The sequence below is a fragment of the Panulirus ornatus genome, chromosome 30 (genome assembly GCF_036320965.1).
Source record: "Panulirus ornatus isolate Po-2019 chromosome 30, ASM3632096v1, whole genome shotgun sequence".
NCBI lineage: Eukaryota > Metazoa > Arthropoda > Malacostraca > Decapoda > Palinuridae > Panulirus > Panulirus ornatus.
The window spans coordinates 4,293,479-4,321,434 of record NC_092253.1 but is presented as its reverse complement, the minus strand read 5'-3'; the positions used below and the strand labels follow the sequence as shown (position 1 = coordinate 4,321,434).

At 44.6% G+C, this 27,956-nt stretch overlaps 1 protein-coding gene and 1 long non-coding RNA gene across 2 annotated transcripts; both read right to left on the bottom strand.

Moving 5' to 3' along the window:
* Positions 1-49: 49 nt before the first annotated feature.
* On the bottom strand, positions 50-27,071 carry LOC139758555 (uncharacterized). Its single transcript, XR_011714864.1, has 3 exons — positions 26,954-27,071; positions 12,845-12,964; positions 50-179 (listed from the first exon to the last, which is right to left on the bottom strand). It is a non-coding gene; the product is annotated as an uncharacterized lncRNA (long non-coding RNA).
* LOC139758334 (uncharacterized) lies at positions 4,903-5,911 on the bottom strand. Its single transcript, XM_071679617.1, has 2 exons — positions 5,411-5,911; positions 4,903-5,320 (listed from the first exon to the last, which is right to left on the bottom strand). The coding sequence occupies exons 1-2, from the start codon at positions 5,879-5,881 to the stop codon at positions 4,919-4,921; spliced, it is 873 nt and encodes a 290-aa protein (XP_071535718.1). The 5' UTR covers positions 5,882-5,911; the 3' UTR covers positions 4,903-4,918.
* Positions 27,072-27,956: the final 885 nt, after the last annotated feature.

Here is a 27,956-nt window from a genome sequence, read left to right as displayed (position 1 = left end):
GCACGATTGGGAGTAACTTATTCAACTGAGAGATCCATAATTAATCTTACCAATTCGGGTTGTGAGGTGCCTGTGTCCTCGAGGATGAGGGGCGAGAGTTACCATCTGAAGACTGCTGCAGTGAGTGGCTAGGGCGCTTATAGTTCGGCACAGGAGTGACTGTGGATCCAAGCGAGTGTCTGGAAGATGTAACAAGATTGAAAACTTTAGTGGTGATTTGATTAGGATTGAATACTGGAGTTGATGGGTCGACGAATGAGTTGGAACAGTTGATGAGAGACTGAGTGAATAACGAGACATTAAGAAATACCAAGATGTGGAACAACTTATACAATCAGACTCATACCACAATACAAGATTTATAAAGGAGAAAAAATGACAATTTGAATGGACCAATTGTGAAAAAAAATGATCAAAACTAATTGGCAATTAATTGTGAGACAAATAATTGATACTGAATGGTAATAGATTGTAAACCAATTATGAAGACCTTCTGCTATATAGAAATAATTTACTTTACGAATATATTCAAATACATCTGTCAATATGCTGCACCAAGTTTGAATAAATTGTCAAATGGCTACAAAGAAAAACAGAACATGAACAAATTGTGAATAAAATATTTATGCAAGTGAATGTGAAAAGAAAGCAATCACAAACGTGTACGATTTATAAAACATTTGTAAAGAGAATTTGTACCAGTTAAGAATAAATTACTCCAGCTATGAATAAACTGAATACCAGTCTTGAATAAACTGCAGTGGGCAATTCGTCAAGGCACCACGCAAACAATGCAAACCAGCAGTAGACACTGTGTTTTGTGCCGTCCTCGGTGCTCACACATGGTTTAAAGGGGAGAGGGAGTTGCAGAGGAGAGAGGGAGATGGAGTGGGGGAAGGAGAGAGAGAGAGAGAGAGAGAGAGAGAGAGAGGGAGAGAGAGAGAACAGGGAAGGATGGGAAGCTGGGAGAGGTAGACAGAATGTAGGGAAAAAATGGGTTAAATATTGATAGAGATAGGGAGGAAGATGGAAACTTTCCCCTTTGGTGATGGAATTGATGGTTTCTGTCTTTTTCTCTTACTCCTTTTCCCCCTTCTCCTCCTCTTACTCCTCTTCCTCCTTCTCCTCCTCCTCCTCCACTACCGCGCTTGTCGCCACCTCAATGCAAGCCCCACTGACCCTTCCTTCTTCCTCCTCCTCCCGCTGGTGGCGTTGGTGTAGGAAGCCACACTCCACATCATAAAGTGCAGCGAGAGGAGGACCACCACCTACCTCCCCGTGTGAGAGAGTTTGTTGATCACTTTGCCCAGCATACGTACTCCTCTCTCTCTCTCTCTCTCTCTCTCTCTCTCTCTCTCTCTCTCTCTCTCACCCCCAAAAGTCTCTTTCACCAGTGGAAAAAGGAGCAAGAAGAGGTTAAAATCCCCCATTTTGAGGGGGAACGCCGTGCCTTCCTCCACCGCGTCGCATCATTCACAGGAGTCGAGTACTTAAATGCCATAAGCCACAGCTTAAGTAGGTGATAAAGTAATGATAAGTGACCACGAATGAGACGTTAATAGGCGTCGATACGCCAATACCTCGTTCCCTTTTAGGAGTTATGTGATACAGACGTTTAGAAGTTGCATTCCCCTCCTTCGAGTGAATTCAGTTTTGTTAAATCCACTCGGGTTACGACGATTACCCTAACCTCAATCAGAGTAGAATTATTGTTTATTCTATGTTCTGTTTATATCTATGCTATAGATACAATAACTTTCTTTTATTGGTCATTCGTAGTATCTTCTTTATTAATTCGAAAAAAGATTTCTATAAGAATGGCATTAACCGAGAGTAGAATTCGACAGATAAAGTAGGAAACTATGGCTGAAGTACGTATAGAAATGAAGGAATTAACTATAACACACTTGCAGAGATAACTCACTGCTTGCCTGTGTGGTTCGGTGGTTTCGAGTCAGACCACAGGCTTCACCAGGGGAGGGTTCGAGTACATCACCCACCTCTTGAGAAGTACCTCATACATATACATCCTACATCGTATGAATACATCATACAAGTAAAGTGACTGACTAAAGACATCCTTTAAAATGAATTAGGTCATGCAGGGTCAGGGTGAACACGCACAGGCCACGGAGTTGTTGATATATGTACTGAGGTGGTCGAACTGGCTCGAACTGGACTATGAAGCTTCGATCTTTTTATCAATAGAAATCGTAGAGGTGAATGAATTCAAGCTTACGTACGATTGATTCGAATCCGAGCGTCGTCACTGATACGGTAGGTGATCTGTCCAACGCACATATACACACACGTATACAACACACATACAGACGAAGGACGAAGCCCGAATGACACAAGTACCTAACCGTCACCACCGCGCGTGCGCATAAGAGATTTACATTTTCTTCACGTCAGCCATCTAAAAAGTGATTACACAACAAATTATAAAGAAAGCGAAAAATATGTATTGAAATGGCGTGATGTTGAAGAGAATATTTTACTGCTTAGGTGATGATTTACAGCGGGTCTAAGCCATCGAATAACACACACTATCATGCAATCACAATAATACACTAACATGGCTGCTGCATTTCATGTTGTCATGCGAAGCTCTATGATTCTGACTCTCTCTTAATATCGGCAGTTGAAAGGATATAGATATCTCAAATTATCAAAGAAAACCTTATTCATTCTTTACCGTGATCGGTGCGAACCTCTGGGAAGTAGAAGGGAAACTTGTGTAGCTTCAAGTTCCTCCCTCCCAGCCATCAGTTTGTTGTTATTCTGAAACTTTAGCACCGAGGCTACACAGTCAACAATACATTCACAACATGTGTCATATAATTCCACTGTTGTTGCCCAGTCGTTGTCAGAAAAAAAGTAATTCCCTTAAAACGTAATGTAATTCAATCGTTGAGGTGGCCCACTCTCCCCAGCTAAATTATTTTTTTTCTATGCAATTTGTGTTCTTATGTGCCCCGCCGCCCCTCACAGTACGGGTAAGCGTGCACCGTAGACTCACCCGAAGCCTAAATTAGTCTGATTTCTCTCTCTTGTCGTTGCAGGCTCGCGTGAACGGGATGGGCAAAGGGGGAAAGGGGGGTCAACAGGAGAGTCTATATTCGCCTTCCCTCCCATGTCCACACGCCTTCCCTCCCATGTCCACACGCCTTCCCTCCCATGTCCACCTCCCCTTCCTTGTCTACCATCCCTCCCACTTCCTAATAAGCGACTCAACCTTCCTACCTACATTAGTTTCTTCCTCCTTTTCTCCTTTGGTTAAGGAGGCCATGGAAGAGCTGCTCTGTGTGTGTGTGTGTGTGTGTCTGTTCTTGACCGCTCTCGGCTCAAGAATAAACTGGGCCGATTTTCCGCGTCCGCAGCCTCTTTCGTAACCAAAATAAAAGGAGAAATATTCCATCCACCCGCGGAGGGTGGATAGTGCGTGGGAATCGGCCCTGTGATTATAGCCCTTAAGTCCCCCTGTCATTTAGGGTGACAACTGGATGTCTGCGGGAGGAGGACGATTCCTATATGAACGAGGGACGTGGTAGGACTCCCTCCCCAGAGACAAAAGGAGACAAGCATTAGCCAGGATTACAGTATCCTCAACGGCAGAAAGTCCTGTTTAGTGACCACTTCGGTGGAGAGGGGATGAGAGGAGGAGGGGGTTGGGTTGGTGGGGGGAAGGTAAAGATCACATTTACCTGAAGGATCCGACAGTCCTACTCAAGCCTGGGTGGAGTAGGTGGGGGTTGGGCAAACAGTAGGATATCCTTATCCACAACAAGGGGGCATCTTGAGGGACTCGCTTGGGAGGGGCGGTGTCTCCCGGTAGAAACAAGACGGGCCCCAAGCGGCCGCCGAAGGACTCCGAGAGAGATGCCCGGTAAAGGTAAAGACAAGAGGATTGTTATTCCAGGCGCACACGCGCAAATACATATAGACCGCATTTAAAGCAGCACAGAAATATGATCGAGAAGGGGTGAATCAATAAACAGTTTCAGCGAGAGGTTAGAGGCCATAGATTGGGCCAACACGGAGGAGAGATGAGTAATGCGTAACTTGATCATAACAATTAAGTTTTAAACCAGTCTGGCAACGCCAATAATGATCAGCTCCATGCGAGATGCAGTGACACACGTGTCAGGGGCTACAATATGACATTAAGCATTAAAAAGATGAAAAACTTGTTAGAAAAGATATACAAACGTAAATCTACATTGAGAATGCAGTGAATATCAAACCTAAAACAAACAACTAAGGAATAGATGAAACTGTGGGTGACTGAGAGCAAGTCCAAGACTGAAAAGTTGTGCGAGAGTAGAGAAAGTCCATGAGATGGAAGCTCCACAAATCGAAGTCCCCTTGTTAGGTGTAAAATCATGTTCAGGTGAGAGACGGAGTACTGACGTCCTTCTGGGTATTAGTTGGGGGTCCTCCCTGTCTCAAAGACTCCTTTTCCCTGTGTCGAATACCATTGTGGTCTCTGTGTTAGAGGGGGGCGGGGCCCTTGTGATGTCCTACGGTCAGTACTGTGGCACAAAAGGGAGAGGAGTTGTCTCGTATCTCTCCAGGTAGAGGTCGAAGGGTATAATAACAAAGGGGCGGAGTAAGTCTTGCATGCGAGAGAGAGAGAGAGAGAGAGTGTTCTGCTTCCAGACGTCTGCGAGATATAGTGGCGTGTACGGTTCCTTCAGCGTCGTCCTGGCGCTCGTCGGTTCGAGTCGGTGGAAAGAAAGAGAAAGAGTGAGAGTTGGAGGGGTGGGTGGTTGATTACAAGTGTAGTAGGGTTATATAATGGGGGTTGAAAATGGAAGGAGGAGGGGGTTAGCTAGGTGGAACGGGTCTTAAAATGTGATGGAGTTACGAGAGAGGAAGGATGATAATGAAAGGGTAGTAATAGAGAAAGATAAAATCATACATATGGGAAGGTCATGCCCATCAGCCATGCCTCAAGCACAGAATACTCCACCTCAGGCTCCGTTTCCTTCACCTCAGGTTCCTTATCCTCCACCTCAGGTTCCTCCACCGTAGTAACCTCAGATACCTCCACCTCAGCAGAACCTTCCTCCTCAACCTCAACGTAAACCTCCTCATCCTCCTCATCCTTACGAGCTTTTACCTTCACGGGGTCAACTTGTCCTACGGGGGCGACCTGCTCTACGGGGCCAGTAACCACCTCTCGTGTGAAGTAGTTCACCAGCGATCTGAAGTACCCACGGACCACCTCCACGTCAGGGAGACACACCCTGGTTGAGAGGCGGTGGACCGCCACCCGTATGGAGTTCACCAGCGATCTGAAGTATCCACGGACCGCCTCCACGTCAGGGAGACACACCCTGGTTGAGAGGCGGTGGACCGCCACCCGTATGGAGTTCACCAGCGATCTGAAGTATCCACGGACCGCCTCCACGTCAGGGATACGCACCCTGGTTGAGAGGCGGTGGACCGCCGCTCGTATGGAGTTCACCAGCCCTCTGAAGTATTCGCGAACCTCCTCCGCGCGAGGGATATGCACCCCGGTTGAAAGGCGCCAGCGTAAGATCTCATGAAGGCGCTGGAAGTATGGGAGTTCGACCACTGGCCTAGCTTCCTCCTCACGCAGGTTGAGGATGTTAACGTAGGCGTAGTAGGATGTCAGGAGGGTGTTGTTTGTCGTGGGGATCTTTATCTGCAAGGACAAGGGCTCTGGTTCGAGTCGTCCTAGGAGAGGGATGTACACGGAGCGGGTCTCGACGTGCCGGTGCTGAAGGAAAGCGACCAGCCTCTCCTGCTCGGCCAGCAGGTAGGGGTTGGCCACGTACAGCAGCACGGGCACCCAGCCCACCATCACCGCAAGCACCAAGAAGATGACCAGACAGGTGAATCTCATATGCATTTTAATTTTGATTTTGATTTCCAAGTTGGGTATGGCTTTTACGTCAAATAAGGAAATCGAACATTGAGAAAGATGGTTCCAAAACGACAAGAGCTGAACAGGAGCCCCTGAACTCTCACAAAGCCTCAAACGCAAAAGACGAACCTGGCGCTTCTTGATTCTGCGGGGATATGGCGAGGGAGGAACGTTCCAATATTCCAGCCTCTATAAGTGAGTAAACTGTTCAGTCCTTCCGTCTCCTGTTTACGTGAGGGCGGTAGAGGAATGACCCAAAGTACATTAGGAAAATAATGCCTGCTCCAACCGCTGTACTTCTTGGGCCCTTTCTCATTTGTTCCGTCAGTAGTTGCTTATGGTATGAATTTACCAGTTCTTGCAGTGCTTCTTTTTCTATTCCTCGAAAGGTGAACTGGGACTCAACCATTGGAACGCCCTTGATATAGACACACACACACACACACACACACACACAGGACAGGGAGTCGTACTCTGGATGGCCTGTTTGACGAAATTCCTGGTCTTCAAAAATTTTACAAAGAAAATAGGATGGATGACCCTAAAGTTTTCCCCGAACGTTGAACAATAGCCCAGGTACGTCCATCAGCTTTGCGTCATATTTACATATGATGTGATTCATCGGTCAGGTTCAGTACAAGTCTTTCTGATGACCATGTCACTGATGTATCTAGCAAGACAAAAGAGCAATTTCTGAGGCAATTTTTCCTTTTCCCTTCTGAGGTTCTGCTGCTCTGACAGGCATATTCAAACCGACAGGGAGATTAGTGTCCACTTGCTGATGGGCGCGTGTGTGTGTGTGTGTGTGTGTGTGTGTGTGTGTGTCACCCTGATTGTCACCTGATCTTCGACAGGTATTTAAGTTTGGGTTCTCGAGGTAGATCCTCCTCCTCTCCAAGATTTCATCAAGTGATCTTTTAGGTTCGAAACCTAATAACCTCCCTCGTGGATGTCGGCACCGGTAATTCTCCCTCGTCAATTATCAAACGTTTGTCTTTTGTTATGATTCTGTGGAGGAGTCTATAGCACTGCCGTGCAGACTTGCACAGTGGGTCAGGTATGACGATGCAACAGGTCAGACCGAAGTGATGAAGAGGTTTGCATGTAAGTCATCTACCATTGCGTACTTGAGAGAATTGGACCCATGTTATGCTACCGGGTGTCCGCTTGCTTTTCTCGGTAACCTAGGTTCGACTCTCGAGCTCGAGTTGGTGAAATTATTTACAAGATTAAAGGTGTATGTGTATGTATGTATTGTTGTGTAAATCTTATACCACAACTTCCCAATAAACTTATGGATGAAGGAATTGGCCATCTGTAGCCCCCACTGAACACGATTCTTGGGCATGAAGGTACGCAATCCTTGAGCACGACGGTACACACACACACACACACACACACACACACACACACAGTCTCTCTCTCTCTCTATCTCTTCTCTCTCTCTCTATCTCTTCTCTCTCTCTCCTTCGCTTCCTTTTTTTTCCATAATTCTATCGAGTTATCGTGTAGTTTTCATTCTTATCATAATTACTATAAATCGTTATCATTATTGTCATTAATCACCCTAGATAACGTTCACATAACTAGACACATGGTGAGGGGTCCTTGTTCTCTTACCACCTGCCTATCCTCCACTCCCCCCCATCTTGAAACCACAGCTGGAGCCAAATATTTTTCTCCTGTACATGGAGTCTTCATGAATCTTCGGGGATATTCCCAGCATCTTCCTCATCACCTGTATCTTTCCTGTCCTCTATCTACATCATCTTTCTCTGGAGGGACAATTTTTTCGGTTCCTTTATCTTTGCATCTCTTCCCTCGCATTCATCTTCACAATCTTCATCTCTGTCATCATATCCCATATACATAAGTCACTCTCTCGATCTCTTGCGCTTTCTCGATATATGTCTATTTTCATTGTCTTTATCATTCATCATTTCTTATCTGTATATGCCACTGGTGCACTATCAACCCTTTTCCGTCTTGTCTTCATCATCTTTATCTTCACTATTATCATCGCCATGTGACCACCATTTCTCACATCTTCACACGTCACTTGTGCATCGCCAATCATTCTCATTTATTCATTGTTATCTTCATTATTGCCTTAATTATGACCATCATCATCCCCATTGCTTTCAACATCACCAACATCATGACTACCATTTAAATCATCGTCACCATAAATAGCATCACCATCACCAGCCAACATCACCGTATCATCATCATCATCATCATCATGACTATCATCATCACCACCATCATCACTATCACCATCATCATCGCCAACATCATCATCATCACTATCATCATCGATACCATCATCACTATCATCATCACCATCATCACTATCATCATCACCACCATCTATGGTGATAGATAATGCCAGTTTAAGAATCTAAATCAACTGAGACGATAAGATGAATAGGTGAATTTAACAGATCGATCCTATCCTGATTGGAGGATAGGAGGGGATAGGGAGCGAATGTGTGGGGAGAGATGGAGATGGGAGAGATGAGAGAGACCCCGGAATGAGATAGCAAAGTTAGATATGATTTCAAGAAGGGAAAGGGACAATGGAAGTTCCACAGTCTGTATTACCTGTTGTCAGGGAATTGTGGTAGTCGTAGTAACTGTGGTGGTTGTGGTAGTTGAAGTGATTGTGGTGGTTGTAGTAACTAAGTTATGGTAACAGCAGTTATGTTTGCTGTTATTTTGATTGTGGTGGTTGTAGTAATGGCCTTAGATGTGATAACTGGAATTGTAACGGATACAAGTGTTGTGATTATGATATATTTGGTAACTGTGGTAACTGTGGCAAGATAATTTGTTGTAATACTCTGTAGTTACTGTGATACTTGTGATAACAATGATAGCTATTGCAGAGATAATATCTATAGTGGAGAGGCCATTGTACATTATACAGAAAATATTCACCAAAGTATTTAACATAATAAAAGTGTTATCATAGGAGGGGGGAGTGTCAGGGGTCTTTACGATAGATAATGAGTTTGATAATTGATGTAATTTATGAAAATATTCAGATACTTGTCGGAGATGTTGTTTGTTTCGGGAACTAATGACGTATATATCATAAATTGTGGAGGAGTTTTTTTAGAATCATGTTTGGTACATCTTCCTCAGCTGCTCTGCCTTTCTGTCTTTTCTTTCGTGCGCGTTTCATATCTGAAGGAAAATATGCACGGATGCTTCAGTAAATAAAGGTAGATAGAGGAATAGATAGATAGGTAGAAAGATAGATAAACATAGATAGACGGATGGAGAGAAGATGTGCCTACTGGTCTGTTATAATTCCAGCACAGCACAAATTCCACTGCGTCTTACAAATGAACCGATTAACACACGGTAGGGTAAGAAAGGTCCCTTAAATCCTACGTAAATCCCATCATGGAATCCGGGGTTACCCAGGCCTCACCCTCTTGTAATCCAGCCGAATTCATCCTACATAACCTCCAGATTGAATTTAACAATTCACTGTACTCAAAAATTGAAATGTCTTCCACTTTTTTTGGCGGGTTTTATGAAATGTCACCAAACTATCTAAAAATCCCATTAAACTTTATCTTAATTCCAAATTACTTTTATCTAAATGGATTTGCTTGGACTCTTCGTACTTTCTCCTGGTACTTTAATTCTCTCTTTTAGGTCTCATTAAATGTACTTTTCTTTATTAAAGTGGTAAAAATTGTCGTCCACTGCTTACCATCATTATCTAAAACCTTATCATGAATTTTCCAAGTGGTTCATACTCTCTCTTCGTCCCTTTCACTATCTTTAATCCCTCTCTCCCACACCTCACCTCCTAACTTCCTCCCCTCCACACTTCTATAATCCCCACGTACTTCTAACAGTTTGATTTATCCCTCACAACCTTCAGAAACGTATACCCTCTACCCTATATTTCCCATTATACCCTTTGTTTTACAATGCACTCACAGTTCCTCACCGTACCTAGACTACCTGACCTGTCTCTCTAAAAACCTAAGATGTACTCAATCGCTTTTTCAAAAACTTAAAAAGACTTCAATCCTCCTTCACTGGTGTTGAGAACTGGAACCAATCCATCGCCCCATAATGCTCTATAAACCTCTTCCACGGCCTCTTGGAGAACCCAAGAGCCCCCACGGCTCTCTCTGAACCTCAATCTTCTCCCAAGTATTCTTAACCAGCTTTAAAATTCCCGTCACAGTTCTCTTCAAACTTTTGCTCCTCTTCGGCTCACAAGATTCTGAAATTTATCCTCACACTTATTTATCTCTTATCAGTTTAAACCAGCTTCGCTCGAAGATGTCTCGTCAGAGACTGACTTTCCTTACTATACCTTTTAAAAAAGACGTCTCTAACGTCTCCAGCTAGACTAAGACGTAACATTTCTTCAAGTTCTACTAAATAGATTTTATGCCCTCACCTTCTGACTGTGGTGGGATGAGGCTCTCCTTAGCTTCTTTAGAACACACAATTATCTTACGAATCTGAAGAAGAATAAAGTTCCTATAAGTCATCAAAAGATCCCATAACTTCCATATAATTCTTAAGAGCACAAAGCTATATCTTTCGTTTCTTAAAAACTTAAAGTTCCTCTTCATTTCTTGAAGCTCCAAGCCCTCCCACCAACAGTTCTTCAGAAGCCAAAGCCTCTCCAAAGTCTCAGGTAGAGCTCAAGATTCATCTCCCCTCATTGCTATACAAACCTTGAGGAAGAACGTCCCATACTAGCGAGCAGAATATACCCTCCCTTACCTCTTCTTACCCTCATAAACCTCTTTACGCCTCTCCCTACACCTACTGAACCGCCACAACACCTTCTCCTCACCCCTCTAAAAACCTCCAACAATCCTCCCTCGGAGTCCTAAAACGTCCCCCAAGTGTCGAAAAACGCCCCTGTGCCAGCATTCTTCCCTCGCTCTCCATGGACTCCCCTGCCTGTGGCTTGCGAGGTGTCCAAAGTTAGGTGGGAAGGATCAGGGGGGGCAGGGTTGTTTACAGTCGAGGAGAAGAGAGGAACTGGAAGAGTCGCACGAGAGCCTGGCCTCCGACAGGTCCCGTGGCTCACCCGAGACACCCCCTTCTGAGGAGGACCCCTACTGACGCGGGACCAGTGGCGGTGGAGAGAGAGAGAGAGAGAGAGAGAGAGAGAGAGAGAGAGAGAGAGAGAGAGAGAGAGAGAGAGAGAGAGATGGGGTAAGAGGAGGATGAATACTGACGAAGGAGGGAAGGAGAAGGAAGACGAGACACAAGGAAGGGAAAAAGGAGGTGGAGATTAGCTGTGTATATGAATGTAGAGGGGAAGGGAAGAGGAGGGAGGAGAGTTTAAGAGAGTTTAACAGCTTGTTCCCTCGGCTCCCTGGTGTTCGGATAAGATAAGCTGTTTCGGCACTCCCTACATGAGTAAGCTGTTAAAGCTTGAACAACATCTGAACAGGTTCTGGAGACATTAAAGTTATGAAAACTGTTAAATACACTAGAGTCTTTGAAAATCAAACACCTCCTTCACAGCAAATATTGATCATTCCGATTTCGAGATTAATCATGAAAAAGGTGGATTAATAAAAAGATTATTTACATTTTATCAGCTATTCTAACCTATGTCTAGTTCATAAAGTTTCGTGCTAAATATAAAGATGGCGCTAACTCAGCAGGAGGTGTTGATGTATTGTGAAAATGAAAGATACACCAGTGAAATCAAAGTGCTTCTTCATCGAACGCAGAGTCGTTATGCTTCTAAATATTTCATTTATTCTCTTTACTCCTCACGACTGATAATGATGACAACTATAAACAATAATAATTATAAATGATACGATGATAATGATGATGGTTATACTAAGAACGATATCAATGATTATGATAAACATACAAGACAGCAACAATTATAAGTCTTTATCATATTAGTGATAATGCTAATCCTAATTAACACAAGTACAAAAGAATGAAAATAAAAGGAAGATGATCCGAACTGAAGAAGGTAGGAAGGAAGGACATCCAGTCTCGATATCATCAAAAGCCTCAGACAACAACCTTAGAATATATATATATATATATATATATATATATATATATATATATATATATATATATATATACACAAGAACAACTCTCCAAGTGGCTAATAAAGAAAGCTTAATGCCAGGTCAAATGTCTGTCCTGACCAGTAACTCATCAACTCACACACAAAGTCGAGGAAAAAAAAAAAACGGACGGAATTCGTGGTCTGGGTTGGGTACTGAGAGGCTTTTACCCTTGGTGGGTACGGACGGGTGGGGCGTCTCTTTTGGCTGTTCGACTGGTCCGCAGCTTCCCCCCCCCCCCCCTCCCCAACGGCCGCAAACGAGGTCCTTTGCGGTGAGTCACCTTTGCGGCCCGGTGACATACTAGCGGTGGTCATGTTCCCCTTGCGGTCACACGAACATACACTGTAAAACAAGAAGGAGGATATGCTCGAGAGAGGTGGGGTGTGGTGTGTTACGTGACCCTGTTTAGCTCTCTGTCAGTAGCTACGGAACCATTTTGGATGTGAGGTTCATCAGACTTGTGGTAAGTCTTCGAGGTTCCCTCGATGGTAGGGTGAAGTCTAGTGGCTCCTGAAGGCGTTGATGCCACGACTTACCTCCATGGATAGTCCTCCAGTCTAGCTCAGTGGTCGAGTCAGGAGTTGTGGAAGAGGTGAACGAAGGGTGTCATATGTTATTGCATCACTGTAAGCAATGAAAACCCTCTTATGAGTTACGTGAGTTATCGTCTCTTTAAACCAGCGTAGTCGCTCCGTTTCGTATTCGCCAGCGAGAGGAACTTTTTTAAAAAGGTAGTCAAGTCACTCAGTCGGTATCTTTATCGTGGGCGTTGACCGCGATGTAGCCGTTGTAAAGGCACAGGAAGGTAAAGGAGTGGAGTGGGTGTTGGTTGGTACCTACCGCTCGTACTTACCTGGTCTTGCTGGGTGACTCGTGGTCTCCTGGATCGTAAAATGCGGACCCTTGAGACGCAAGCGCTCCTTCAACTTCGCTGTAGCAAACTCTCGTCTCGAAGTATGGACAAGGCTTGGTCCTGTATGGAATGAAGGATAGGTTAGGAGGAGTTCATGTGGAAACGTAAAGCAGCTTGAGAAGTTGAAGATGATGAAATATATTGATGACGGAGGAAATGTAAGATTAAGGAAATGGAGAATGCGGAAGATGAGAACGAGAGGAATAAAGAAGAAGGAAGATGAAGATAAAGGAGAAGTAGTGGGAAGTAATAGAAATGTACCCAGTACGAATCATTCGTTTTCACTCAAGTCATTACTTTCCCTGTTATCTCACAAGTACTGCAGATTCATAAACTTACCCGTGCGTAAATTGGAGCAAAATGCTATACCTCATCATTAATCTCTCCACGCAAGTCTCTCTCTCCGCCGTGTGTACTTTACTTCAAAGAGCGGTGTACGATTCCCTCCGTTCGCTTTGTCTCAGGTTCATCAATGAACGTAAAAAATAACGAAGGAATGAACACGTGCCACCCTCACCCCCAATCCCCCCGACTCGACGATGTGATAAGGGGTAACTCTAGTAAATCTCTTTGTTATGGTCAACTGTCGGACCCCCTCCAAGGCTTCCCTTGCACCAACTCGACACGCAGGCCACACACAGTACTCAAGCCTAGATTTATGGCAGGATTCTGTACATAAATCTTCTCTTGTCCTCACACACACACACACACACACACACACACACCCTGGCGGCGAGTGTGTTGAACTAAGTAGCTACCATCATTTTTTTTTTTCTTCCCTCGCGCGTGGGCTGCAAGGTTAAGGTAATTTACCTCAGGACAGGAGGGATGAATGGGCTGGCTGTTGGCATGCACCAGCAGATGATCACTCCTACGTGTTGGCGAAGAGCTCCACTGGAGACGGAACTCGAGGTCAAGTGGTCTGGTTAATACTAAGTTTGTCAGATATGTCACACATCGTGAGTGGAGGGTCGGGGGTAGATGTGAAGGGTTGGGGGGTTAGATGTGGAGGGTTCGGGGGTAGATGTGGAGGGTTAGGGCAGATATGGAGGGTTCGGGGGTAGATATGAGGTTTCGGGGGTAGATACGGAGGTTTCAGGGGTAGATGTGAAGGGTTTGAAGGTAGATGAGAAGGATTGGAGGTTGATTACCTCTGGCAACACCCAGTGACCAGAAGAGAAGGGATGATTCACCAATCCATTCGATTTCTCGCCCGTGTGTGTATGTGTTTGTGTGTGGGTGGGTTCAATTTCTTCTAAATAAACTGCCTAATTGTCAATTACAGTCATGACGTTGGTGTGATTACACTTACCCGTTCGCCAGTGGCTAGAATTACAGAACATTAAGTCTAAATAGACGTGGGGGATATTTTTGTTTGCCCTGTGTGTGTGAAGGCAGGTTCACAGAAGTTTCAAGGCAAGCCAGAGAACCCATGCTGTGCTAAGTGATGAGGTTGTTACATCTGAAATATGCTTTGCCATGCAATAGTATATATATATATATATATATATATATATATATATATATATATATATATATATATATATATATATCATATCATATTTGTAACAGAATTTACTAATGACTTGATAATATCCAACGAATGTGTTCATTACAGGTGAAAGAAAAAAAGAGGTTTTACGAGAGAGAGAGAGAGAGAGAGAGAGAGAGAGAGAGAGAGAGAGAGAGACTTCTTTTTTTTATATAAAACAGACAGAAAGACATAGAAGAGAGAAAGAAAATCCAAGAACTCCCAAAAGAACAGGAGGAGGAGAAACAGGAGGAGGAGGAGGAGGAGAAGGAAGAGGAAGAAGATGGGGATGATGATAATAAGGTCTGGCATCTGAGGAATTCCCATTAGAGCCTCACACATCAACAGTCTCCTGCAGTAAAATGTTCCCTGCCATTCTCTTAGCCAGAAGCCTGGCCTGTTGTTCCCCCTATCTCTCCAGCTTATGGAGGCGAATCATCCTGGTAATGCAGAGCAGCACCCACGATGAAGCAAGGCAAAGATCATAACTCGGAGTCTGAATTCTTGCAGACCCAATTTCGTCCCTGACTTTTTACAGACCCAATTTCGGACATGGCTTCTTACAGACCAAATTTAGTCCCCGACTTTTTGCGGAGCCAATTTCGGACATGGCTTCTTACAGACCAAATTTAGTCCCCGACTTTTTGCGGAGCCAGTTTCGTCCATAATTTCTTACAGAACGAATTTCGTCCCTGGCTAGTTACAGCCCCTGATTACTTACAGAACCAATCTCATCCCCGACTTCATACAGACCCAATTTCGTCCCTGACGTCATACAGACCCAATTTCGTCCCTGACGTCTTACAGACCCAATTTCGTCCCTCCTTTACTAAAGTTGCTATTCAAACCTGGGGTCTGACATCAATCTTTTTGCAGAATAAATTTTGCTCCTCTTTGGTCAAAGTTGACATTTGAAATGTCAAAAGTCGTCTTATTGAAGTGAAAATATGACGTACTTAAAAATGTTCGGAAACAAGATTTATTCTCGAGATTATAACGTATGTTTCAAGTATCTGCTTTCATATTCACCATTTCCTTCTCCCTCTTCTACAGGTATCATTTCGGCCACAGCTCTCGTGAGCTGTCTGCGAATGTCCTTCCCAACTAAAGGCTTGGACTTGTCGCACACGTCTGGCTGATGCTTCTAATTTGATTAATGTCTTGAGACCTGTGCACCAGTGACGTCGGGGCCGGCGGATCAAAGAAAGAGAGAGAGAGAGAGAAAAGAGAGAGAGAGAGAGAGAGAGAGAGTATGTCTTTACAAGCTCCGTCCTTTATCCTTCATCTCTTGCTAGCCGTAGCTACCGTTACATGTCTACCTTTATTACTGGTACCACTAACAACACCTCCTCGGCCTCCTGAAGATCCCTCACCCCCATGCCTGACCTTCTGAAGAAGAAGCCCCCCCACCCTACGCCATCTCTCACCCACGTCACAGACCACCAGGTTGGGCCTACAACCTCATGCAACGTGCAGGCTGGACACTGTGGAAAGCTACAGGAACGAACCACCATCCAGCACCACAACTTAATCTTTCTATCTTTTTCCTCTCCGTTCTCTTTGAGGATTTTGTTCCATACTTGACTTCCTCGTAAGGATTTTTTGGAAAAAGAAAACTGTAGCCAAGTCAATAAGCCTTGGAGCTATAAGGCAGAGATCCTAGATAGATTCTACAATGGTGGCCAAATTGTATTTTGCAAAGAAAAAAAAACCCCAATATCTCGTGGCATCTTTTAACAACTAGATGCTTAACACGAATCATATTAGAATCAATGTTTTTTCTTATTTTTTTTTTTGCCTTTGCAAATCTGAGGCTAGAATAATGGCTATAGAATAACCATTTGAATTTAAATTGCTGTAGAATGGCCATTTAGATCTAAATGGCTCATTGATACGATGCACTCCGGCCACTGGCATTGCTTAGCCCACCGCCACCTCCAGCTGTGGGTGAGGGAACCTAAGCTAGACCTCCTCCTCGGGTCGAGTATTGTTGTTAAACCAGGGCAGACCTCAAAGGGCCAGACCACAGACGGCCTGACAGATAGAAGATATCTCTTTCTCACACTTTTTTTCCTCTCTCTTTTTCCCCGATCAAGACACCAGGGGGGGGGGGGGGGTCATGTGGCGCGCCCAGAAGCCGTAAAAGCTGATGTAGGCCTAATCAGTGGTGGTGTTCTGAGAAGGGTTAATGGAAAAGGAAGGGAGGATGGGTTGGTCGGTTGCGGGTAGAGGTAGTGGAGAGGGAAGCCCTTGCAATGCGAAATGGTAGTGAAGCAACGCTGTCCAGGATCGTTTACAACTCCGGGGATTTCTGTTTTCCTCTCTCTCTCTCTCTCTCTCTCTCTCTCTCTCTCTGAGGATAATGGAGGAAGATGGACAGGAGGCGGGGCAGAGAGAGAGAGAGAGAGAGAGAGAGAGAGAGAGAGAGAGAGAGAGAGAGAGAGAGAGAGAGATAAGGATGTGAACGTTTGTCATTGTTATTACTGCCACCGATGCTGCTGCTGTGCTCTTCCTACTACTGCTACTACTGCTACTACTGCTACTGCTACTGCTACTACTGCTACTGCTGCTCTGCCAGTGACAAGGAAGAGTTCCCGGAGATCATATCGTCTTTACTGCTACTCCCAGCCAGGCTGCTGCTCAGGCCTGGATGCATCGTTAAGGAAACGCCCATAAGCCGAGAAGGGTAATATACGAGGCTCTGGTAGACACACGCGTCTACCAGAGCACCCGCCAGGCAAGGGGGGCACACACACACACACACACACACACACTTAAGACACTTATCTCCCGTCTGCCTCACAATGATTATCTCTTTTTTTTTTTTTTGAGTGCTGATCGACGGCGGGCTAGCGAGTCCTAGCGAAAACATAATGGCTTAGGGGGGAGGTGGAGAACCTCATATACGGGGTTGTGATGGGCGTATAACTCACTCAAGTACACGTAACGTGTTCATGGCTTAAGTGATAGAGGTGTGTATATAATTTGGACACAGGGAGGTGGAGGGGGGGATTATATTGGATGATAAATAGGCTGTATGATAATGGGCTTAGTAGTGATGAATGTACACCTGGTATATGGTGATATAATGGAGGCATTACCTGAGCTAATAGGTTTATCACTATCATTTACGTGTGTGGTACAGACAGCGACGGTGTGATTTACGAAGGTTTGATTGTATGAAAGTACTTGAGTTATGGAGAAGATTGCAGATCTTACGTGCGAAGACTATTATGATTATTATAGTTATAGATTCGACTTAAATTTTCTCTTTTTCCCCTTCCCCTCCATTTTCAACAATCCCCACACTTTCTTTATTCCCCATTTTCTTCGTCATCTTTTCGCTTTCTTCCTCATTTACTCATTACCCTTCTCCCATTTTTCTCTCCAGGACTTTTACCCTCTTAACTCCTTACATTATCTCCCCTCTCCCCTCGTTTCCTCTCTCTCTCTCTCTCTCTCTCTCTCTCTCTCTCTCTCTCTCTCTCCCACCATCCCTTCCTTCAGCTCCCTGGTTTAGCCAGAACGACTCGCTATCCAATAACTTCCACCGCCTTTAAGTGACTGTCGCTGCCAGACTGTCCTAAACGACTGGTCGCCGGGGAGCGAAGGGATCCGGCCTCCCTGCTGTCAGCGACATACTGTATGAACGACGGGTAGGATGGGGGACGAGGAGAGGTATAGCCCTGTTGATCTTTTTTTTTTGTCGTTCAACTTTTAACGACTTATGATCTATTCGTCTATATTGTCGTTGTTACACCGTAAACGACTGGACGAGGAGAGCGATAATCGTCCGTCCATTTGTCCTACTATCGTCTTATACTGAGCAACATGTCGTCGAGGGGGGACGGCGACCCATTAGTTTATTCTGGCAGTTCCTCCGCTAACCGAACGGATAACGGGGAGCAACTGTACATAGATACACGACCATCGTAAGAGCGAGGAACGACTGTATATACAAATAGTACAAAAGTCTTCATTCGCGAAATCCTCCGGTGTGATGGGGTTCGACAGGTCTGGCCAACAAGAGACCCATCTCCTCCATACCGTATTCAGTATACTTCCCACCCGATCTTGTGGGTATAGTGAAAGAAGTATGCTTTGGGTATACCTTCAGTGTACACAATATGATTCATAAAGATATGACATTTCTAGTATACTACTGGCTTGTCTTGTACGTATCTATCTTTAGGTTTTAGATATGATACCTTGGTTATACTTCCATCATACCTCTAGCTTGTATGCTGCAGCAACTATACTTATACAACTACCATGTATGATATCACGTATTTGGTAGGTATATCACTACAAGCCATCCTTAACTTCTATAAGCCAAGAACATGTCTTTGACACCTAATGACCGAGGTAGAAAGATGCTACTGACCTGCATGTCTATGAATCTATTTTATGTATATTTGTTCATCATACCATCATATGTCATAATTAGATATATTTCACCGTTATACTCTTTAGATAGGAAGATAACAAACATAAGTTCTGTGCCTCTTTATCTACGAAATCTCCCAAAATTATACTCTTGTTTTTTCGTGAACAATTTCTTGTATATTCACATTTGTGGAATGGAGTGATGTGTGTGTGTGTGTGTGTGTGTGTGTGTGTGTGTGTGTGTGTGTGTTTTTCCAGGTCTCTCCCGTCCACAGCCAACTCCGACGTCTGGCTACTAACTTCTCAACTATTGTTTGCCAAGAAATAAAAGCCTAATGACACAGAGCTCGGGTGAGTGAGTGGCTTTTTGTTTTGCAGTGAAACAAACATATACACGGCAACTTTTCTGCGGGTTGGCTGGCTGGCTGGCTGGCTCTCTCTCTCTCTCTCTCTCTCTCTCTCTCTCCCAAGCAGGTCGCTGTGTTTCAGTTATGAAACTCAAGAGAGCAACACTATAGCCGACTTGCCTTGTTTTGTCTCTGATGGATATTGAGGCTTCCTTTTTTTTTTTTGGTGTTGCAAACTTTCGGGTCTTTTGACTTGAATTCCCGTTGGAAGTTTAATATATATGTGTTGATCTGAGGACCGTAGCTAGCAGGAATAAACAGGGAAACTTAATAAGCCTCACGAAGTACCGAAACGAAAGGAGAGGAAAGAGGAAGAAGGAAGACAGAAGAAAGGTTGAAAAGATAAATAAGAAAGAAAGGAGATTGATTATAAGAGATAGAATACACGAGTTATGTATTGTGTGGTAACTCTAACAGTATTTTGATTACTGTATATCCTGTACATCCTATTCATCTAATGCAGTTGCCTCGAGCAAGTCCCCCTCTTTCCTTCCCCTCTCCTCCTCCTTTATAACCTAACAACACCATTAAAGTCTTATCAGTACCTCGTAACCTAAACTACTAACTCTTAACCCTCACCAGTACTACTTTAACTCCTAAAACCCTTAGCAGCAACCCTTACTCTTACCATAACCCTTTAATCCTCAGCATCAACCATCAACTCCCAGCAACACTCCCTTAACTCCCAGCAACACCACCTTAACCCGATCCCTGGCAGCGCTCCCTAACCCATGTCAGAACCTCTTCCCTCACTCAAGAGCACCCTTAACCTCGTACTAGCATCCTTAACTTCTACCATCATCGGTCAACCCCACTGCCACTCCTCACCCTACCCAAGCTAACCACACCTCCCCCAGAGAGGCATGCCAACCTCTCCCCAGAGTCCTGGAGTTGATAGGCAGCATCTCTAGGCTGAACAATAACAGTCAGGGGCATGTGTCGACCGACCTTATTGATTCTTATTATCTTTCTTCTCTCTTGACCTCAAGTTTGCTCTCAGATACTTGTAGGAGTTGCTCAGATAAAGATAGAAAATAGTTAAAGATATAGAATGTGATCACCTGTAGCTATGGCGATAGTATCAATTTAGAATGCTATATATCTAAGAAATACTCATGAAATTTGTAATCTCACCTGTAAATAAACTGCAATCATTTGTTAAAGACTGTATGAGAATTTACCCAAGCGCTTGATAATTGATCAGAGAATACGATCAGAAGATAAGATACAGTCTGTTCTGCACAGACAGACACCCTCCTACGACACAGAAGGGAAACAGACATAGAGACGCGACACAGACAAGACAAACAGAAAGACAAAAGATACTTACTTGGACAGGTTCAAAGATGCGACTACATAAAGGGGATAGACACGCATTGGAAGACATGCACATACACAATGCAGTGAAAGAAGCAAGAGAGAGAGAGAGAGAGAGACGGTTGGATCAACGCGTGTATATAAGCGACCCAGATGATAAGACAAGATAGAAAAAAAAGACTCATTATACATTGAGGAAACATGTCCCAGAGTGAAGACTCTTTTATATTCTTACCTCATTTGCTTTAACACGAGAATCTCCTCACAGCCTCATCTTCCTAATAACGAAGACTTTCATAATCGGCTTCTTCACCAGCACCTCCCACTCTCCCTAGTCCCATATCTCCTAATCCAGCCCCCGTCTCCCTGCCTCTCACGTCCACCTACAACCATTCCTCTAACCTCCCACCCTCCTCCTCCCCTCCCCTCACCAACCCACCCCTCAACCCTCCTTCCACCTCTGAATTTCCTTGTTGCCACGGTAAACCTTCGTTGCCATGGCAGCTGTGGGCGGGTATTCTGATATATGAATTTCTCGTCTCGTGTCAATGATAGTAGCGGTTGGCCATAGAGTTAACCTGTGTTTAAAATCCGAAGACTCTGGGAGAGAGTCTTTTACCAAATACTTTGGGACTGGAGTTGACTGAAGGCTTTGGAAGAGAGAGAGAGAGAGAGAGAGAGAGAGAGAGAGAGAGAGAGTTTTTCTATATATTCATAGACTATCATCAACAGTTTTACATATGCAAGTTTTTTTTTGTCTCTTATGAATGATTTCATTTTCCTACAAAACATATTTAACCTGTCTCACAATGTCTCACAATTCTGTTCCTTCCGTAACAGAGATTAGCTTCGGAGATTAACTGACCAGAGCTTTTCAGATCACCATCATTCCCAAACCCCACCTTAAAAAAGAAGAAAATAAAAAAGCATTTTACCTAAAGTTCTCTCATATCACAACGTCAGAAGCTTCAACCCTTCTAAAAAGTTTCGAAACTTTATGCAAAAGTTTTGACCATAGGACATGGGTGATGGTTATTCCCGGACCACCAGTGACACACGTCCTGCCCAGCTAACAGCCAGAAGCGCACAACTTTGTCCATAAACCAAGAAATTAATGCATAAATAATCACTGTTGTTGGAATCGTTCAACCTATACACCGAAGGGGGGGCGGGGGCGGGGAGGGGGGGTGGTAGAGTAATGGGAGCTTGGGTCGTGTTGAATGAGGGGTAAAGGGTAATGTGTGAGGGGGAAGGGAGGGGGGGGAAAAAAAAAGGCAAGGAGGAAAAAGGAGGGGAAAGTGTAAGAGAAAAAGTAAATTTTTTTTTTTTTTATCTATTGTTGCCTGACTGCTCATATGTGTCCTTATGAATGGGTTTACGGTGGCTCCCACTTAGCTGGCTGGCTAGGCCTCCGAGGAGATGAGCCAGGAATGAGAGGTGGCACTATAAGGAGGGAAGGGTGGCACTACCAGGATGGGGAGTGATGGCACTGGAAGAGGGAGAGGTGGCACTACCATGTAGGAAGAAGTGGCACTATAGGGAAGGAAAGGTGGCGCTAACCACAGTGGGGAGAGGTGGCACTACCAGGAGGGAAAAGGTGGCACTGGTAGAGTGGGAAAGGTGACACTACCAGGGAGGGAGAGGTGGCACTAAACAGTACGTGGCGAGAGGCTTCGAGCAGTAGGCGAGAGGCAGTAGTCAGCCCACAGCTAACCCGTCGCGTCCAGGGCTCCAGCCTCCTGGGGGCGACCATCATGAAATGTTAATTTGTGGCGTGATGCTCACCTCCTCCTCCTGGAGGATTACAGACCCACCTGGGCCATTTACTGAGGTGTATTTCTCAGGATCTTAGTAGCCTACTTGGGCCCTTTACTGAGGTCTATTTCTCAGGGCCATACTGACCCACAGGAGCCATTTAATGGGGCCTTTCTATCGCTGCTGCCTTTAGTGATTGCAATACCTGTCGCCTCAGACTGGATGCCTAAAAGGCTCCTCCCCTGCAGGGGGTTGGCAGTTCGGGCAAGAGGCTCTAGGGTGAAAACGGGAAACTCCAGATCTACCGGCTGTAATTTAAGCCCACTCTCAAGCCATTTTTCTTTCGCCAAAAAAGTTAAGGCGAAGGGAAAGGGCGGCAAGTGGCGTGTTTTAGCCGTGTTTTGCACACTATAAAACTTGGGATGATAGGGTGGGAGGGGGAGGAGGAGGAGGAGGAGGAAGAGAAGTGCTGGAGGGTATGGGCGACGTGTAGCGCACAGGGAATGGGAAAATATTTAGGAAGCGAATGGTTGAAGGAGAGTATTGGCGAGGGGATGGTATGATCTGTGGCCTAGGTCACACGAAGAATCAGACGCTGGTAATAAAGACAAAGAGATAGATAACCACAGAGCTGTTAGCGGGTGGAAATAAGTACATTAAGATTAATAAAACTAAAGATTCCGTCTTACCATCGGCACTAGGCTATATCGAACAAGGGGATATGCAGATTTCGTGTGTTGGACGCCAAAGAGGAGCACGAAGGACCAATGATGATGATTGGGAATGAGATTATGATGATAACTGTTAAGAAAAAGCATTAACGGTTGTACTGAGAATGTCGACTGTCGAATGAAATGTCCCCAGAAACAAACACCCACACTGTGAAAAAAAGATAAGTGTTAACTACACTGTCACTGGTTTGATGATGTTTCATGGTTGTAAAATAAGTTATGGTGATAAAGGTGATAATGTTGATACTTGAGACAATGATGGATAGATGGATAACAAGGATGGTCGTTGGGGTTTACGAAGGGAGGAAAAAAGAGGGAGAGAATGAAAATGGTAATAATGATGATAGTAGCAAGTTTGGTGATTAGGAAAATAGAAAAGAACTGAATAGGTACAAATGATTCTGCACCTGAAATGATGATTATTCAGGATGATTAAAGTGCTGAAAAATGACTGATAATCATACTGATAATGATGATTATGACGTCGAGTATAATGAAAATAATGATGAGAGAGTATTTTCAAAAAATCAAAACTCAGTATGGCGAGCCCGCATGCCCTTCCCCCCTTCACCTTGTCCACTGTAACAGCCAAAGGAATAAGGAGTTTATATATATATATATATATATATATATATATATATATATATATATATATATATATATATATAAAGCCAACGGCCCACACTCCTTGCCTTTCTTCCATCTTCTTCGGAAAATTTTACGACGCAACGAAAATGGGGGGGAAACCTCGGAGAAATCGAAGAAAATAGAAACCCAATAAAAGGCCGGAATATTTTATCTTTAATATTGCCTGACGAGACAGCTATGGTGTTTGTGATTTCATGGGCTTTGTCGAAGGCTTCCTGGAGTCCGACCCCCTCACTCGTAAAAGTGAAAACCGAAGTAAATATCAAAGGAACGACTGAAACTGGGGAGAATGAGACGTCACTTCGACTTTGGCTCGATGGGGTTATCGTATGACTCTGCTAGGGTGGCCCACTGGGTCTTAGACACGTTATGTCCAGTCACTATACATCTGGACACAATAAAGTGTCAACCCACTGGTGTACTGTCTCCTTTCTCTCCCCGCCGTCGTCTGTGTCTTTCTCGCATTCAAAGAAATGCAGCGAAGCCATTTTTCCTAGCCTTTGAGACATTCTTTGTTGCGGGTGGGGGAACTATTTCAACCTCCGTAGCTTCCTATAGAAGCAAGAATCGACGAACTAGATTTGCTGTTTCGTCTTCGTATTTGAAGCAAACACCCCCAGTGGCAAACTGGGAGAGTGCCATGGCAACAGATGACACACCCTATCACGCAAAACCATGGCAACGCAAGATCAGTGGCAACCCAAAAGACTCAAATGACACAAGTTGATTATTCTGAAAATAGGACAAAACCCATGGCAACCAGGGGAGAGAGAGAGAGAGAGAGAGAGAGAGAGAGAGAGAGAGAGAGAGAGAGAGAGAGAGAGATGCAATGGCAACAATGACACCTCATGAAGGAAAAGCCAATTCAGATCGTGTGAAGAACACCAGCCAAGCCAACCAGCCATCACGTATCTGCCATGATGGGCTGTGATCACCTCTGGTCAGTACTGAGCCCCTGGGGTAAGGGAGGGAGCCACCAGTGGTAGGCTTGGGGGGCCGCAGAGCAGACACCAACCCCCACCCCACCCACACCCCTCACCTAACCCCAAAGCTTTACGGCCTGGCATAAAAGGGATTTGCAAATTTCACGCCTTTTTGTTCAAGGTTCGAAAAATGGTCTGAGGTTAGGCTGTAAAGATCACAGGCCGTAGTAGCGGAGTCGTGTGTGTGTGTCTGTGTGTGTGTGTGTGTGTGTGTGTTACCGGATTCCTCCTACTTGTGGTTGCGCCGCGAGTGAAAAGTCACCTTTGGTAAGGTATCATCGTCTGTTGAGGAATAGGAGTACAGTCTCGTCGACGAACCTCCTATTTCTAAGTTATCCATCATTCCCCTGCTACTGGGAGTAGCGCAGTCTTGAAACCACAAGAATCTCTCCAGAGAAAGGGGGTCCTGGGGCTCTGTGATAATAATGGTAATAATGATAATTGTAGTAATTATAATGAAAATTATATAAATGATAATTCTTTGTAGGCGTGCATATGAATGTGTCATGTATGTCTGTATGTGTGCACATTCACGTCACCCGAGATCTTTTCCCTTTTGAGAACAAGATCATATTCTAGATCAATAAACATTCTTGTTTCACCACTCGACCTTTTCCCTCTCCTTCGCTTAGCCACCGCTTCGAACCCTGACCCTCAACAAAAAACGAAAAAAAGACAGTCTCTCAATCACCACTTCCTCAATAAAATGGTCCATAGCTCCTTCATACGATTTCTTTGTTGTGAAAGTTCTTGTAAAAATCGAGTTTTATTTACCAGTGCCTCAAGTTTATAAGTACTTGAGCTGTCAGCTCCTTTTACTGGGCGTCTATTGTCATGGAAAACAGAAGAGCGTGTGCTTGCCTGGCTGCAAGGCATCCAAGCCTTCTTCACGGTGTTCAGAGCTAATGTATGGCCACTCCCACTCCGGAGAGGGATTTTTACATTATCCCCGAAATTTATCGGCGTAATACCCATTCCAGAAAGGATCGCATTGGGGATTTTTATATGTAGCAACATGGGGCATAGTATGAAATAATATTCCTGAAAGGGGGTTTGTGGAGCACAGCAGGGGGTTGGGTTTTTTTTTAAGAAAAAAAAAAAGAGGAGGACCCGGCATAGATATGCAATCTTCGGTGGCGAGACAGCCATGGGAGAGGATCAGAACCCAAATGTGAGTTGTCGCAGACGAACCTTTTGCTGGGGAGCCACTTACCTGATTGGTGCCAGCCAGGGAGTAGGTGGCAGGGGGGGAGGGAGATAGAGGTTGGGGAGAAAGGGGAGGCAGAGAGAGAGAGAGAGAGAGAGAGAGAGAGAGAGAGAGATGGAAAATGGTTTGGAGAACAAAGGAGGTGGGGATATAGAAGAAGGGAAGAGGATGCAGAGAGATGGAGAAGATATGGAAGCGTGGAAGAGGAAGTTAGGGAGATGGAAGAAGGAGTGGAATGAGAATGAAGGAGAGGGATGGAAGACGAAGTCAGGAGAGGAGAACAAGAGAGAGAGAAGAGAGGAGAGGAAAAAGAGGAGACATAACACAATAGAACACAACAGACAGTTCGACACAATTGGACACAATACGACTGAGCACCTGAAGCAAAGACAAAAAAATTTATGTAATACGAACAAGTCAGCTCAGTACAGCAGACAGACGGCACAACACGACTGAATCTCCCAAGATGACCATTTAGTTCCTTGCCTTGCTCAGTGAAGAGGGGATGGGAACAGACACAAAATCTAAACCAAATCTAATGACAATATGCTTGACCAAAACATACATACAAAAACTAAGATAAAACGATTAAAAATAATATCTTCTTCGACCTTAATCTGCACATATGTACAGGATATACAGCCTTCATAACAGCTTTCAGCTTTCACAGGATAATGGCAACTTAGGTTAATCGGTAGTTCTCCCTTAATTGTGTCATCACAATCTGAACTCTGCCCTATGGAATTATCTAAACTGGGAATCATGACTTGAGTCTCGGCTGCGAACGGACTTCCGACAATGCAGTCTGTAATCTTACCTTACCAGACTCACAGAATCCTCTCTCTTGTCTTCATAAGACCCCTGTCCTAACCTCGAGAAATCGAACTCTGTCTCCTCTTTGATGGGCCCATCACAGACCCCCTGTCGAGTAATGGGCGCCAGGTATATGTATGTCCTCACACGTCTGTAGAATGACTAGGGGCCAAGGTTGTCTAGCATATATATGCAAAAGACTTCATGCTCGGGGCCTAACCGCTCAAACGCATCCTACGTCAAATGCAATGCTATGGCTACACATACTTACGACAACGGGAAGACGCGAAGAGGCTTGTGTGGTGTGAGGGTGACCTGTCTGTTACCCTGACCCGCTTGTGTATATACTCTTGTCTCCGTCAACCTCAGCTCTATACCACCTCACCCACACTCTCGCTCTTTAGCCAATCATGTCCTTTCCCCCTGTTCGACCTAAACCAATCCCCTCCCTGCATTCGACTTGCTTACACGGGTATAGACAGAGCACTTGTGGTGATGGGGATGGGCGGAACTGTTAACTAGGTAGTTTGAGCGGCACTCCGCTAGTTAACATGTGACGACGCACAAAATGTAAACACTGACATCTCTGTGGCTTAATGCGCTTCACTGCGTCGTACTTCCACTTCCGTCTTAATTCTACTACAGCAACGCTCGTATACTGGTATAGAGATATGTGATGCTTTAATTACACAATGACATACATAGTTAACTCGTTACGTTTGGTGTGATGGAAAATATAAACCTGTTAGTGGGACATGATTCAAAACATAACGCAAAGGCAAACAACACAATATATATACATATATATATATATATACATATATATATATATATATATATATATATATATATATATATATATATATATATATATATATATATATATAAGGAAGTGTAAGTTCCCTCCTGCCTCTGAAAATCTGTTGGGGTGTGGACGGGCCAGCCAGTCTGCCTCTCTCCCTGGGGCTCCAGCGGTAAGAAGGAGCAGCTGGGGCGGTTCTCACAGGTCTTCCCGTCTCCTCCTGCCGAAGGGCGAGGGGGAACGAGGAGACGGAGAGGAGGAGGAGGAGGAGGAGGAGGAGAAGGAGGAGGAGGAGGAGGCATGAAGATGAGAAGGAGGACTGGATGTTGGGCAACGTGGGACGGTATAAGGAGAGAGAGAGAGAGAGAGAGAGAGAGAGAGAGAGAGAGAGAGAGAGAGAGTCTCCGAATATTAACACGAACAATATTCGCAATGGGGATTCCATGATAGCGCTAAGCCACCAGATGTCCCT

Coding starts and splice junctions, on each gene's coding strand:
- LOC139758334 (XM_071679617.1), bottom strand. CDS start 5,881: ATGCATATGAGATTCACCTGTCTGGTCATCTTCTTGGTGCTTGCGGTG. Junction 5,321..5,410: donor TGCGTATCCCTGACGTGGAG/GCGGTCCGTGGA, acceptor CCTGACGTGGAG/GCGGTCCGTGGATACTTCAG.